At 30.0% G+C, this 16,289-nt stretch overlaps 1 protein-coding gene across 1 annotated transcript; it reads left to right on the top strand.

The window, feature by feature from the left end:
* On the top strand, positions 1 to 567 carry LOC118048319 (small polypeptide DEVIL 16). The gene has a single exon (XM_035057934.2). It carries the CDS (start codon positions 204 to 206, stop codon positions 372 to 374), a length of 171 nt encoding a protein of 56 aa, XP_034913825.1. The 5' UTR covers positions 1 to 203; the 3' UTR covers positions 375 to 567.
* The last annotated feature ends 15,722 nt before the right edge of the window (positions 568 to 16,289 follow it).

The following is a 16,289-nucleotide window of genomic DNA, read 5'->3' as shown; positions in this document are numbered from 1 at the left end:
CCAATTTACAATGGCTAGAGTCCACACCTGAAACAGAGAAGCCCAAAACAGATCGCATATAACCATATCACCTCCCCCAAACCCTCCCTTCCCTTCTATCTATAAATACAACAACCTCCCATCTCTGCCCTTTATATTTCATTTCCTTCTTCTTGTAGTATAGTCACCCTCCTAGCTCAGGTGGCTAACTTGCATTATAGTTCATGGCCGGCAAGGAAAAGAGCGAGACCCAGCTGCATGGTTGTGAACCTTGCAGGTCGTTTGGCCAGAAGTGCAGCCATTTGGTGAAGAAGCAGAGGGGCAAATTCTATATCGTCAGGCGTTGCATAGCCATGCTTATTTGCTGGCATGAGCGCGAGCGCGGCGAGCCTTGAAGTGTTGTCTCAAGGATCTTGAATTTTATGTATCTATCTAGCTATAAGAGTGTAATTAATAGAACTACTTGATTTTATATATATGTTGCTATCATTATTTTGCAGTGTTCATAAACTCGGCTGCCTGTTATGAATTCTGGATCTATCCATCTGTTGAGTTAAATCTTAAATTACTCCATATATGTTTCTTTTTTCTTTCCTTTTCTTCTCTGAAAATGCATGCTCCATCTATCGTTATTAACTTTCTATGGAGTTTTTCTGGAAACTGGCTCGTGTCAGATTATCAGTCTACTTCACTAAATGGTTCCCACGGTTAGCCTGTTAATTTATAGTATAACCTCTTGCTCTTCGATTAGTCTCTGTTCCAGTTTTATTGCTCTGAAGGTGGATCAGAACACAATATACAGTAGAAGAGTGTAATAACCACGCTCTTGTTTATGGAGTCAAGAAAAATAGCTTCTTCTTCTTCTTCCTTTTCACTTTCCTCACAAGTCTCCGATGGAAATAGACATCGGACTCGTCAGGTTTTCCCAGATTTGATTTTCACCTCTTTTTTGCTTTTAATTTTCTTGCTTGCTAACTGTTAATACAAAGGAGATTTTTTTAAAAAAAAATTATAAAGAAGAGACTTCAACCTAAAATCTTGCAACAGGATGGAGCATGAAAGTGTGAATTGGGAATATTATGGTTGTTATTGTTTTTTAAAGTACTTTTCATTCAAAAATGCATCAAAATAATTTAGTTTATATATTTTAAAAATTATTTCTAATACCAGCGCATTAAAATTATCTAAAATCACAAAAAAAATATTAATTTGAAGAAAAAAATAAAAAATTTTAAATTTTTTTTAAAATATTTTTAAAACGTAAAAACAAACAAATAACAACCTTTATCCCGTTTTCTTTTTTTGCTTATTTTTTTTTATAGTGCAATTGAAGTACTATAATCAGAAACATTCAGTTTACACTAATTAATAATTATTATGCCCTCCACCCTCTAAACTCTACGGGATTCTAATTCAGACAATTTACGATAATACATATAGGCCTTATTTTAAGGGAACATCTGTTAGACAAGACCAAGCATCAATCTTCGATCCTCCCCTTTGAAGGTTTGTTTTTTTTTGTAGTGTTGTGTCCTGAAAACCCACAATGTTTTGCATTAATGTTTCTCTACAGGCAACAAAACATCAACGGTGGGGGTCGAGCGGGAATGCTGTTCATGCATCATATCTTGACACTATTATTAAATTAATAATTTGGATTTCAGTTCCTATATATTGTTTGCATTCCAAAACAGAAAAACTGGATTCAAGCTTATAATGCTGAGTGATTGTTTGTTTTTATATTTTAAAAATATTTTTAAGATATTAAAAAAAAAAGAGACGTGAATAATAAGAATTAAATAAATATTTGAAATTATAAACAGCTACATATTATAGGTGCAGGATCAAAGGGCAAGAAAAGAACGTTGAAAACCAAGCACATCGCCTATTGTCATGAGGAGATGCAATAATTGGGAGCTAATCGACAAGAGTTTGAAGTGATAATTTTGTACGTTAGAGTAGAGCTTCCATTTGTTATGCCTGAAAACAGTGGATCACAGTCCGAGTCAAGAAGTGATTAGTTAAGTGGCTCAGAAATCACATGCAACCCGTAAAGTGCACTTTTTGATGATTTGACATGAAAACTATTGATTTAAATGTATCCCACCAAGGACAGGACACTCTGCTTGAATGATTAATATTTTTAGCCGCTATATATATATAATTAAATAAATCAATAAATTTGATAAATAATAAAATTTATAGATGGATCAAAACACTCTATTTTGATATCCGTAGGAAACAAATTTTGGTGTTTTTTCTACAAAAATAAAAAAAATCAAACACATTGATCAAAAATAGGTATAGCTTTAAATGTAATCATTAGATTTGATTGAAATTTTGTCAAGATGTTTTATAGGTTTAGAAGTTGTTGTATGAAATTTTTATTTGTTTATTTATTTTTTGTTATTTTCATATTCTTTTCTTGTGTAGATTCCAAAATTTTAACATGATTTGGTTTTAACTAGCTAGGTTGGTTAAGCTTGTAAGTTATTTTCATAATAGCTTTAAGAATTATTGAATTCCACAATATTTCAAAACAAATTTTTTTTTTAACTTTGTGTCTTTTGAATTTCATTCAATTAACTTTTATGATAACTAGACTAGTTCAATTATTCAAATAACTTACTTGTATTAATTTTTTTTTTTTTTTTATTATTAATGTGGGTGTTCTAGTAAGCTTGTGTGTACCTCGACTAATCCCATAAGCCATAAATTTAATGACCATGTAAATCTTCAGTGGCCCTGAGATTTATGAGGACTTGAATTAGTGAACCTCTAGGAAACAAATCTAAAGCCTGATCAATTAAGCTACACCCCTGAAGGTTATTATTAAAAGGTGCTTGATTCTACTATACATGTTGATATGACATTAATAAATATTTTTTAGTTATAAAATGATTTTTTTTATTTGTATAGGCCTATATCACCAAATAATTTTGTTTATAGATTTATTTTTCCAAGTCAAATTATCAAAAAGTTTTTATGATATGGATGTGTGATATAGGCTCCGATATAGAAAGACATCAAACAATGAAAAGTACTTAATTGTCACATAATTAGCAAGCATAATTAATATAGAGACTTGTAGCTTTTAGTTTTTTCATTTTATTTTTTTTAGCAATTAGGCGAAGGAAAATGCTTGGGGTACTTACATTTAAAAAAAAAAATTACTAGGTGATATGGCATTTTTAATATTGAAAGGTTTTCAAATTATTGAATATTAAACTTATAATATTTAGGGAAGTAATTGTAACTGTAGATTCTATTAACTAATAAATCATCAATAATGCAATTCCACATCATTTAATAAAACAATCTTAATAAAAAAAATCAAATATACGTGACCAAATTAGCAGTAAATTTAAAGATTTTACCTGGTTGATATTTAGCTGTCCCTTCTGCATGCCATATATAGTGGACATCGATACTTTTCAAGTGCCCTCTACAGAAATTAAAATAAAATAAAATATATAGCTGTCATTCACTCTCGGAGAGCTATACTTGACTATTCTAGCCACCAAGTCAATTTGGCTTTAAAGGCAAATATAAATGATCAGCCAAGTTTTGTAGCTTTTTCACACTGTAATTAAAATTCTAAGGCATGGAAACAGATATTATCAATCTTCAAGAAGAATGAAGGTTTATATATGGTAAAAAAAGCAATCGTCAGTTTTTTTCTTCCTGTCCCCTGCATATATAGAAAGAGAGATCCCTGGATAGTTTTTTTCCCAGTGAAGATTAATTTCACACGCCTATTTTCGATGGTACAAGCTAAATGTTCTGGAGAGTACATGAATTCAGAGCTCATCGATCTTCAGCCATGATTCGTAGAGTAAAATCACACGACGATAATGTGATGGAAAACGCTAGCAACCTACGTGTAGCCCATGGAAATAACATAATCTCTAGATATTGACCTTGTGGTTCAAGACTTGACATGGCTCGGCATTGTCATGGAGGATTGTTTCTGAGTTTGTCGAGCCATAAGTTGGTATATATGAGAATAATCTTAACGTTTTAAAAAGGAAAACTGAGATTTGAATCTTAGAGAACTGCCTGTTAAAACAAACAAAAACAAGAAACAAAAAATAAAAACTCCATTGAAAGAGAGAGATGGAATGGGTGAAGCTGTAGCAACAGAGAGGGTAGCATTAGCATATGAAAAGCGGGAAGATACATGGAAGTGTCAGCAGCCGACAGCGAGAATCCTTATGAGAAGGAACGTGAGGGATGGGGACTGAGAGAGGAGCACAACCCCTTACACCTACAGTCTGACGCCCAGTGCCCCCTCGTGCGGCCCTCCCTGTATCGCCAGGCGGCCCTCCACTTTTATGTCTCTCAATCGGGCCCCATCCCATCTATCTTTTGACCTAAATCGGGTCATTTTACCCTCCATATCGTGCTTCATTTGGTCTTCTATGATCTCACACGTGACGCCCATGTATTGGCCAAATTCAGTTTTCGTGTAGCCAATTTGAAACGAGACAGGAGGGTTTTTTATGTTTTTGATCTAGAATGTGACTGTTAGGAATATAATTATTAAGAATTAAATATCTGTATTTGGTTAAAATTAAAGAGTTTAAGTAATTTATTATTATTATTATTATTATATTTGGTTTATATAAAGAATCGATGATAAATTTAAGCAAGTTACTAGTGTACGCCCCTTATAACTTAAAGCTTATAAGATCCAATAATAAATCTACTTGATAAGAAATTAAAACTACTTGATAAGATGATAAATATATCAATAAATTATATAACATATATTAAGTAATTATAATTTTGATAATTATAATTATTAAGATATATTTAGTTGTTCAAATAAGATTATCAAACTTAATCTTAAGTCAACTCAATGTGAAAGGATTAAATTGAAAATAAAAAAAATCAAAGTGACAAAAAAAATTAAAAAGAAAAAAACAATATTGTGGGTAACTATTGCAACCCATAATGAATTATGTCTTTCTCCTGAGTTGTACTTTCATTATTTTTTATTATTTCTATATCTTATATATCTAGTGTGTTTATGATTTTAAATATCATTTTATGATTTATTGAGAGTTAATTTTGTAAAATCAAACTATAATGGTTAAATGAAAAGCAAAAGAACCCAATAAAAAGGATACACACAAACAAAACAAAGTTTGAAGAACCCAGTAAAAAAAGATGCAAATAAGAAAAAATGAGGTGACACATTGTGTTTCCAAGGCCAAGTTTTTTTAAAAAAAAAACTGTGGGTGTCTGGGTCAGCATACGTGCACTTCGATAATCCCTGAAACTCTGAAATTAACAATCATGTAAAGTCTCCAATGACCATAAATTTGTGACACTCGAACTGGTGATCTCTGAGGAATAAACTCAGGGCCTGACTAGTTAAACTATACTTTTTAGAGTTGATCAAGTTTTTTTTATTTATTAACGTGAGTGTATGGGTCAGCTTGCACGCACCTCGACTAATCTCACAGGCCTTGAAGTTAATGATTATGGAAGTCTCCAGTAGTCCTGAGATTTTGTGGGACTTGAACTGGTGATCTCTAGAAGACAAACTTAAAACATGACCAGTTAAGCTATATTCCTCAGATTGCGCACAAGGAAAACAAAAATGGAATCCAGTTTCAATCTCAATTTCTACGTTTCAATTTTATAATTGAACCTCCTCATGTGCCATCTGATTTATGAGCTTTGTCGGTGAATTTTTAGCTACCTTGACGCCTAAATTATCAAAAAGATTCTTGCTGCAAGACACTGCACCGATAATAGGAATAATAGATGTCGAAGTTCTTCTATTCATGGTAGCTAGTTGGTTGTTGAAGTTTGACTTTAAATTGGACTTACAAAGATATTACCTAAATACTCTAAACAACTAAAAAAAACCGGGTTTTTTTTAATAATGTTTTACTGTTTATATAAATATTGAAACACCTTAATATATTATTTTAAAATCTTCTTCTTACAATTTCATGTTATAGCTGAGTTGGTCAACGTGCAAGACCAATAAGAGATTGCAGTTTCAAATACTGGGGAATGCAAACACTGAGTTGGTTAACACGTAGGACCGGTCCAAGGTCGTCAGTTCTAGCGGGCACAAAATTTTTTTAGAATTATAGCAAACGACCTGTCATCAATCATGTTTTTTTTCAAAAAAAAAAAATGGGGGCCAGACATGGCATGCTAGCCTGCCCTGTTGGCCTGCTATGCGCACGTGGGCATGGCTCTTTGATGTCTTTTTATTAACTCTTTTTTCTTTGTTTTTTCACACTTCAAAGATTTTTTTTATTACATTCACTTACTTTTTAGTTTTTATATGGTTTTTAAATATTATAATAAATTTTTATTTGAGATTTGATAACGCATTATCTTCTTCAATTATTATGTATCTAAACTAAAAATAATAATACTAAAAATAAATTGTTCATGAAAATTTAATTTAAATTGATTTTTATTGTTAAAATTTTTAAATTGATTTTAAACATGAATTTATAACATTTATGATTTTTGTAGCTTTTAATCATATAAAATATGGACATACTATTTAAAAATGGTTTGTTACCTTACTTTAACAATCATAAAATATATATTTTTTAATAGAAACAATGATTTCATTTGAAAATATTATGTTGGTTAACATAAACAATAGAAAAATTGATAGAAAAATTTATCTTGATGAAAAAAAAATCAAAACAAATATCTTTTCAGATTTAATGACAATATCAAAGAATTTATAAATACTTATACATTGTTTTACTTATAAAAGGAATAATTCGAAGCAGAAGCATAGTTTTACACTTCTCTAGTTTTCTTTTACCCCTGGGTGTTGGCATAGGATATCTCAATAAAACTATTAAGACTAAAATGGAGTAAAAAACAAATTACTCATAGCATTCTATAATTTAGTTGAAATTGTATTTGTTGTAAAATTTTGAAAAAATTATTGCTTATATTTTGAAACATTCTCTTAAAAAAATTAATAAAAATTGTCTAGTTATTTACAAGATTATAATTATATTATATTTAATAAAACAATACCCTTATATTAAATATTACAATTTTATCATCATATTAAAAATAAAAATAAAATAAAAGACCTAGTTAGCACCCTCATCCTTTTCTTATCGTCCGAATCTGGGCATCCAAGCTCAACAATCCCCTAGAGAATTTGGATTTAGAAAAACTCAAATCATATTTTCGGCCATTGGATCGAAGGAAATGAATGACAATATGCTTGGCTGATGAAAAGAAGCCTCTTCCATCATGAAAAGAAAAAAGTCCAGATCTCCAACGACTTCCATTTTTGTACTCGAATCAAACATCTCAGGAACACCATCATTGTTGCCATAAGAATTGCAACCCAGTCATAGTTGCTAAAGAAAAAAAAAAAGATATTGATTTCTTTGATACATTCTCTCATGTGACTGTGGTAACATTTGTTTGTTGTTATTTCTGATGTATATAATTTGTTTATAAACCAAATAGATGTTAATTAAGACAATATTTCTAAATGGAGATTTATAAATAAAAATATACATGGATCAACCTGTAGAGTTTGTGATACAAGATAATAAAAATAAGGTATGTAAATTACAAAAAAGAAAAAAAAAAAACTTTATATGGTTTAAAAGAAGGACCTAAGCAATAACATGAAAATTTGATGCATGTTTACTTGATAATGGTTTCAAAACTAATCAATGTGACAAATGCATATGTTATAGTTTTTTCAATAATATTCATGTGATTATATATGCTTATATGTAAATGATTTTTTAACTTTTAGTTCTAACAAGAGTATTATTATTAGTACTCAATTGTTGCTTCAAAGTAATTTTGATATGAAAAATTTGGGTGAAGCAAATATAATTTTTCTTATGAGAATTACTAGAACTTCTAATGATGTTTTTTTATTAATCAATCTGATTATATTGAAAATATCTTTAAAATATATAATTTGTTTAGATTGCAAATCTATAGGTGTTCCTTTTGGTTGTAATATGCATTTGCTTCCTATAAAAAATGATAATGATGTTTTCTATAAATAAAAAAATATATATGCTAGTATTATTGGAAGTCATATGTATTGCTATTGATTATACAAAAACTTGATATTGCCTTTATTATTGGGGTTCTAGTAAGGTTTACTAGCAAACCAAATGTTCTTCATTATTGGTAATGTTATAACTCATTTAATGAGATATATGAAAGTAACAATGCACTATAATATATTATATCAAAAGTATTTTATTGTACTTGAAAGGTATAGTGATGTGATGCTAATTGAAACACTTTACCAGGTGATTCTTCATATACCACTAGCTGTATTTTTATTTTAGGTGGAGGAGTAATATATTAGAAATTGAATAGAATAATTAATTATTGCTAAATCTATAATGGAGGTAGAGCTGATAGCTCTAGCTATAATCAGTGATGAAGCGTGTTGGTTATGTGATCCTTTATATAAAATTTTTATATGAAAAAAACCAATATCCACATGTTTTGATTTATTATGATAAAATTGTTTCTGCGTAATAATAGTACAATGGTAAATCCAGATCTATTAGAAGAAAAGATAGTATTGTGAGATCATATATAAGAAATTGTATTATAAATGTTGATTATATATATATATATATATATATTGTTGATCCTTTTACAAAAACTTTGGATAGTATCTAGATATCATTAAAGGGGATAAGTCCTAAATTTAATATATATGAAAATTACCTATGAGGACACCCTATCTAATTGATTAGAGATCTCAACATCTTGTTTAAAAAAAAAAAACAAATTATAAGAGCAATTGATTAAAATGCACTAATTTATTTTTATCCATATGTATAGTGCAAGTGCATGTATCCTAAGTTGAAATAAGGTTAAGTTTCTTTAATGAAACTTTTAATGTGTTATATAGTCTTTTTGGATTGGATGTTTTATAGACACACTATCTAAACAAGGAAGTGGGGCTGTTTTTTTTTAGAATTGGACAAGTTCTTTAAATTGTTCATTAAATCTGTTTGGAAATGTAATTAAAGTTGTTTTTTAAAGTGTTTTTCACTCAGAGATATATTAAAATAATATTTTTATTTTATTTTTTAAAAATTATTTTTTATATCAATGCATAAAAATGATCTAAAATCACTAAAAAAAATATTAATTTGAAACAAATAAAAAAATAAAAAAAATTAATTTTTTTCAAAAATATTTTAAAAAAACAAAAACGTTAAATCAAGCACAACGTCATAATGTGCGTAGATGACCTCATTGCAGAGTACCTAAATATGTTGCGTGTTATATATTCATCTTCAATTAAAAAAAAAAAAGCTTTAGTTCAAGACAGCTCATTATTAGCTTAAAAGTAATATTGTTATTGAAACCCTAATGGTTCAAGCTATTAATTAGCACCCTTATTATGCAATAAATATTTGTTTCCTTGTCCGAAATATATGGCTATTATTTTTCTATTAATAAATGGGGGCATTGTTATAATATATATTTTTTAAAATAAAATTTATTGAGTTGTTTATAAGAAAATATAATGTTTTCTCATACAATTACTCAACTTCATATGTCATTTAATCGCATGCAGTTACAAAAATAATAATAATAATAATAATAATAATAATAATAATAAATTAGAGATTAGCTTTTAAAATGGTCATTAAATCCTTAATGGTTTAGAACATAAATACTTGTAATTTCCTACATTTATATGTGTGTGTACAACAAAATATAAAAAATCTATCTTTTATTAGTTGTAAAATTTTCCTCCTCCAATGAAAAGTGGTTTTCAGCTCCTTTGTGTATTTTTTTTCTTCCAATAAACTATAGTCATATCATACAATTTCATTTTGTTGTTTCATTTGGGCAAAAGTTGTACTATTTTTTCTAGAGTTTTAAGTCTTGCAGGGAGTACAAGCTTGTTGACTAAGTTTGCTGTACCTCGTGCAACGCTCTCTTGATTCATTGCATAAAAATATTTTATGTGAAAGATGGTTTTCATCTCAAGAAAGCAACTTGATTGTGCCTCTATCAACGAAATCAATTATTTTATTTCATATATATATATATATATATATATCCAATTGACAATAGTAATGCATATGGTGGCAAGACATTTTAAAGTGCGATTTTATATTTGTTTGGTACAAGAGTATAAAGTACTTTTTTAAGAATATATTTTATTTAAATATTTTTTTATATTTTTGATATTAGCATATTAACATCATTAAAATATTAATTTATTATTTTTTCAAGTGAAATATATTTTTTAAACACGTCCAAAAGTATAAACTTCACACTCTTAAACATAATAATAATAAAAAAAAAAATTATTATACTCTCAAACACTTAACTCATAAATCACAAAAACGATTTATTTTTTTTCTTAAGTGTTGTAAAGTTTGATTTTCATGCAATTATTGTCTAATTATTCTAGTCAATCAAGTGTATGTTAAATATTATAGTGCAAAGTATTTTTAAAATTTATTTTTAATTAAAAATATATCAAAATAATTTTACTATTTTTTATATTAGCGCATCAAAACTATATAAAAAATATATTATAAAAAGTAAAATGTATTTTTAAAACACACTAAAAAAACAAAAGTCATTACACTCACAAACACTATATTATTTTAACTATAAAAAATATTATAAAAAGTAAAATATATTTTTAAAACACATTTAAAAACAGAAATTATTACACTCACAACACTACATTATTTTAATTGAATTGGAGCAATGTTTTGATCAGTATAGTTTTAAATATAACCTAGATTAAGCTTGGAGTCATTCAAGGACTCCACATCGATCTAGATCTTGCAATTTTGATGGAAAACCCTTAAAAACAATCAAATACAGCTTTTGTGCAGCTTACATCAAATAAATAAATGATTGATCATTCAGATGAGAATGCGAGTGTGTGTTTGGACCCCCATTTGGTCCATTCTTAATTTTTCAAAGGGTTTGGTTGTGAAAAGCTGGCGGTGGACCCCATCTTTAATTGTTTTTTTTTTTTTAAAAAAAAGCTATAATTTAATGTTTTATGATTAAAAAGAAGGAAAAGAGAAAAAAAACACAATACCATTATAAATCCCTTACAAAAATTATCACTCAACCTTTTCTTTCATGCATTGTTTTTGAAAACCATTTTTTTTCCACAAACATGTTTAAGATTATAGTTATGCTTGTTTTTTTTTATTTATAAATATATTAAAATAATATATTTTTTTATTTTTTAAAAAATTATTTTTTAAATCAATGCATCAAAATATCTAAAAAACTAAAAAAATATTAATTTGAAGTAAGAAAAAAATAAAAAAAAATTAAATTTTTTTAAAAATATTTTCAAACGCAAAATCAAACAGGTAGACCTTGATCATAAAACAAAAACCAATCAAATTCAAACTCACCCTTTTTTAATATATTTTTTTCCCATGATTCCCGTCATCTTTAATACATCTTTTAATAATTGAATTAAATAAATAAAAATCCACTTGCACTTTCGTAACAAAAAATTGAAAAAACAAGTGAGTTGAAGTCCTTGAAGCAATCTCAGTGCATTGCTTTCCACAGATCATGTCATTGCTGGCTGAGCCACGTGACCTTATAGAGTAGTTGGACCCAAATAGGTAAACCTAGCTAGATATTATAATGGGAGAAAAAGGAGTAATGTGGTACGTGGGGTATAAGGTAGACATGATTGATATCTACGTGTATGGTATGATATGACATGATTTGCCCCTTACATTATTATTTGGCACGTGATACTGATTTGATGTATTTTTTTGTAGTTGCCGTTGTGGTTTGATTGTCTCTCCCTGTTTCAGAAAAACAAGGCCGTGTTTGTTTTGTTTCTCTAAGGCCCCATCATTACATGTTTTTACCATTCGCAAATTACCAGGTAAAAAACCTTCGAGGCATCAAACCATGTTTTCAAATATCCCGTGAATTCCACAAGGATAGATAGAGGAGAACAGGACATGAACATGGAACATGTCAGTAGTACTGGTCACAAATGTAGGGTATCCGAACAGGCAAGTTGAAATGATCTAAAACGCCGTTGATGAGAGGGGTTCGCTCGGGGGTCACGGTGCTGGGAATGGTGGGGAGATTACAATGGCCAGTGGCGCCGGGCATGAACCCTAAAAGTGCAAGGACAATAATATTAGCAAAGGAGTACACATTAATCTCTAGTTTTTCATGTGGTGTTGTCTCCTGCGAGGTAGTTTAGTCTAGTCAAGAAAACAAAATTAGCCTCCCCCCGACCATCATTACCAAAAACATGTCTTTGGTGGCATTCAAACCTTCTAACCCTTCGTTTCATCATGCCTTGCTTTGATATTTTGGGACATGACTCCTTATCTCCAGCATTCCTAGAACTTGGCCAACATCAAATTCAGACCGTTGGATTTGGACCTACCCGATCCGAAAACCAAAACCCTACCTGAACACTGCAGTACCGTGTAAAAAAGTATGAGAGGATCCATGGGCCAAATTCAATTTAGCAAATTAAAACGGGAGGAGTATCTTCATGCATCTACCAGTTTTTACAAGTTACAATGCTGTAAAATGTACGGCCAAGTTTATGAGCAGCAGCTTTCGGTTTCAAACTTCCCACGTGAGATGTGAATATTGTAAAGAAAGAGATGTCCAGTCAACAGAAAGAAAAGAAAAAGTTGTCAGTGTAAAGACTGCTAGTTGGCATAGATCTCACACGAATGGAAAACAGCGCTTGCAGTTTTGTCAAGTTCCCTTAAATTCTTCAACCATGGTTTCTCAGGCTCACCTTGTTGGTAATGAATATATGAAAAGGCCAGCAGGCTTCATCAATTGTTAATATTCCAAGTTCCACTTTTTTTTTTCTTTTTGTGTGTGTGCGAAGAGGAATTCTCAAATCTATCTTTCCCGTCTAATTAAAAGACAAATAAAATAAAGATCCAGCAATGGAGAAAAATAATATCAGAATCTAACACTGGGGGGAAATTAAAATTAAAATCTCATTTCTATATAGAGTTGGTGCGAAACCAAAGTAAAAAACTCAGATCAAAACAATAGTAACCATCCATTATAATTACAAATGGAATCTAATAGCGTTTGCAAATTATTGAGAGAAAAAATCTGCAAAGACAAACGAGTTTATTTAGGAACGCATCCTTGACAGAAAAAATAGAATTGAAGCATTCTGGAAGCACAGTTGGGAGTATTATTTTTTATACTCCGAAAGGAAAATGTCAGCAGATTCCTCAAAAGAAAAGATAAAATCAGCAGCAATCCCTATGAATGTTATGAGACAGGAGCTTTTGAATAATTGCACTCTCTGATCCTAGATGACACAGCAATTTCTTACCACTTATTTCATTGACTGGACGTATATCACCATCACTTATAGGATTCCCTTTTGGCTGACCCACTAAAACCTCCTCATATTTCAAGTTAATAAATTTGCAGGAGAGTTTTTTTTTTTCTTAGCACAATTAAAAAGTAATTTTTTTCAAAATAACATAAGCAAAAAAATATATTTAAGAATCTAGCGCATCAAATCATATATAGCATCTATAATATTTGAGTCGCATATAACTTTTGCAATTTACGTATCAATGATTATATATATGACTTGAGTGTCACATATACTAAATATGACACTTAAGTCACGTGTGGGATTTGCGACTCCTTTAATAGACTCACCCTAGGAGCTAGGACAATCTTTTCTGTCATTTAACTCCTAGCAAAAAAAATAACAAAAATTGATTCCCTTTTGGCTGACCCACTAAAACCTCCTCATATTTCAAGCTAATAAATTTGGAGGAGAGTTTTTTTTTTTTTCTTAGCACAATTAAAAAGTTATTTTTTTCAAAATAACATAAGAAAAAAATATATTTAAGAATCTAGCGCATCAAATCATATATAGCATCTATAATATTTGAGTCGCATATAACTTTTGCAATTAACATATCACTGATTATATATATGACTTGAGTGTCACATATACTAAATATGACACTTAAGTCACGTGTAGGATTTGCGACTCCTTTAATAGACTCACCCTAGGAGCTAGGACAATCTTTTCTGTCATTTAACTCTTAGCAAAAAAAATAACAAAAATTTTTCAATATCAAAACATAATTTATATAAACATCACATAACATCTTCAATCATTAATAACAAAATTAGACGACAATTAACATAACATAACATTTGATTAAAATTAAACTAACTATACATATATTCATAATTCTCATAACATATAATAACATGTAACTATATCTAATAATCATCTCAGCTCGTACAAGGGCCTGGAGCACTCGTGAACGGGTCTGAAGCATCACTTCAACTCGTCCAACTCGAAGACGGGTTTGTAATATCCATGTAGGTGTGAGAATCAACATCATCTCAACTTGTGGATGGACTTGGGACGCTTATAAACAAACCTACAACGTTCGATGATGGGCTTAGGATGCTCGTGGACCAGCATCCCCAACACTTCCACAATAAGAAATCTCATCTTCTGCTAATGTCATTTCAAGACGTTTAGCCTCCCCAACCTTTTAAAGTCCATCACGATATAAGTTAAGCATAGTGTTGGCCATAATACATCCCATCTCGTTGACACCTTCACGGATAGTCATTGTTGTTTTCTAAGCCTCCTGTATCAAGTAATGAATCTATATACATACATTAAAAATTAATTAGTAGTCATTATCCATAATAAAATTAATTCAATATTTAATAAATGTTGTGTGTAAAACAATATTGCATACCAATCAATTTTGTCTCAGATATCACGGTGCATCATGCATCGGATTATATGGACAACTCAAGAAATGTGACCAAGTAATGAAATGACGCATAATGGACAAATATCATCTCATGCAGGTATCTACATCAACCGTCGAATGTCACTCTTTAAAAACATAATCTCTTGTAGCATTATAGAGATATAGGTAAAATGCATGAATCGCCAATCAATTCCCCCCGTGCTTACCTTAGCAACTAATATTGTGTAGCTCATCATCGATATCAATATGATCTAGTATATGTTGAGATAATCCAAATTATCACATTACCCAATCTAGACAATGCATCTCAACAATGTCGAAGCAGTGCAATGAGACCTATGTTAATTAAAGGTCAGATCCCTCGTAGCATATAGACGAAGCTGAAATTGTCAAGTCCTCTGTATATGGAATACATATAACCTATCAAAACATATGGAAAAATTATATTAGATAACAAACCAAAAATAAATAATTTATGTTCAAATAACAAAAAATTCAATACATTTGTAACTCATATCTAATATGGCTATTATGTATCCAACTCATCCCGGTAAAACTTGTGGACAGAAGTGAGATTTACCATAAAATATCTAGCCCCACGCCATTTAGCATGACAAGTCACAAAGTTAATATATTTTTTTTACATTCAATTTATATAAATGACATGCTTACTAGAATCAATTTTATTTTATTATTACCTAGAATCAATGGATAGTGGCCTCTAAATGATAGTATCAAACATATTATTATCCCAACTCTCTGGATGCTCGATATGAATACGCTCTCATGACCAGAGCCATATTAATCAACATTGACAATTATAAGCTAGTGTTTAAAATATCATTAATTCTAATAATCAAATAATTTAAAATAAATATACCTAAAGAAATAATAAACACTCAACAATTTGTCTTATCATTTTTAAAAATGCTTTACATAGTTGCAAGTATAGATATGCAAGCATGGCCCCCTAGTTATAATTAGAAATTGCATAGAAATCTTTAAGTTAAGTAAGAAAAAACAAGGGTACTACATTGTCAATAGTACTTCTGAAAATAAGACCTCCAAACATATATAATATGTATGTCCAAGCATATATAATCAACTTGTCCTCTTTTGCATCTGCTAGGGGGTCTTAAAATTTATATACAACCATGTCAATTTGATTTAGTCACTCATATAAGCACTGGCTAGATGCACCCGTAATAGGCAGTCACATAAAGTATCTATGTCAATTGACCCTCCACGGCTTGTCACAGGAGTTCCATCTATCGAAAGACCAGTCAACATGGTGACATCCTAGAGTGTAGGTGTCATCTCACCAACATCTAGACAGAAGGTGTGTGTTTCACGCCTCATTCACTCAACCAATGATGCAATCAATGTCTGGTCAAGATATTTGCAATGTAGTTTGCTAATCTTATAAAAACCAACATCGATAATAAATGGATGGACACACTCAAGCAACTCCATCAAGGTATGTTGTTAAGGTCTTACAGGATTACCGCCCTGAAAATTAAGCAATTTAATTATTTA

Source organism: Populus alba, chromosome 6, assembly GCF_005239225.2.
Source record: "Populus alba chromosome 6, ASM523922v2, whole genome shotgun sequence".
In the NCBI taxonomy this organism is placed as follows: Eukaryota; Viridiplantae; Streptophyta; class Magnoliopsida; order Malpighiales; family Salicaceae; genus Populus; species Populus alba.
This window is presented reverse-complemented; position numbering and strand designations above follow the sequence as displayed.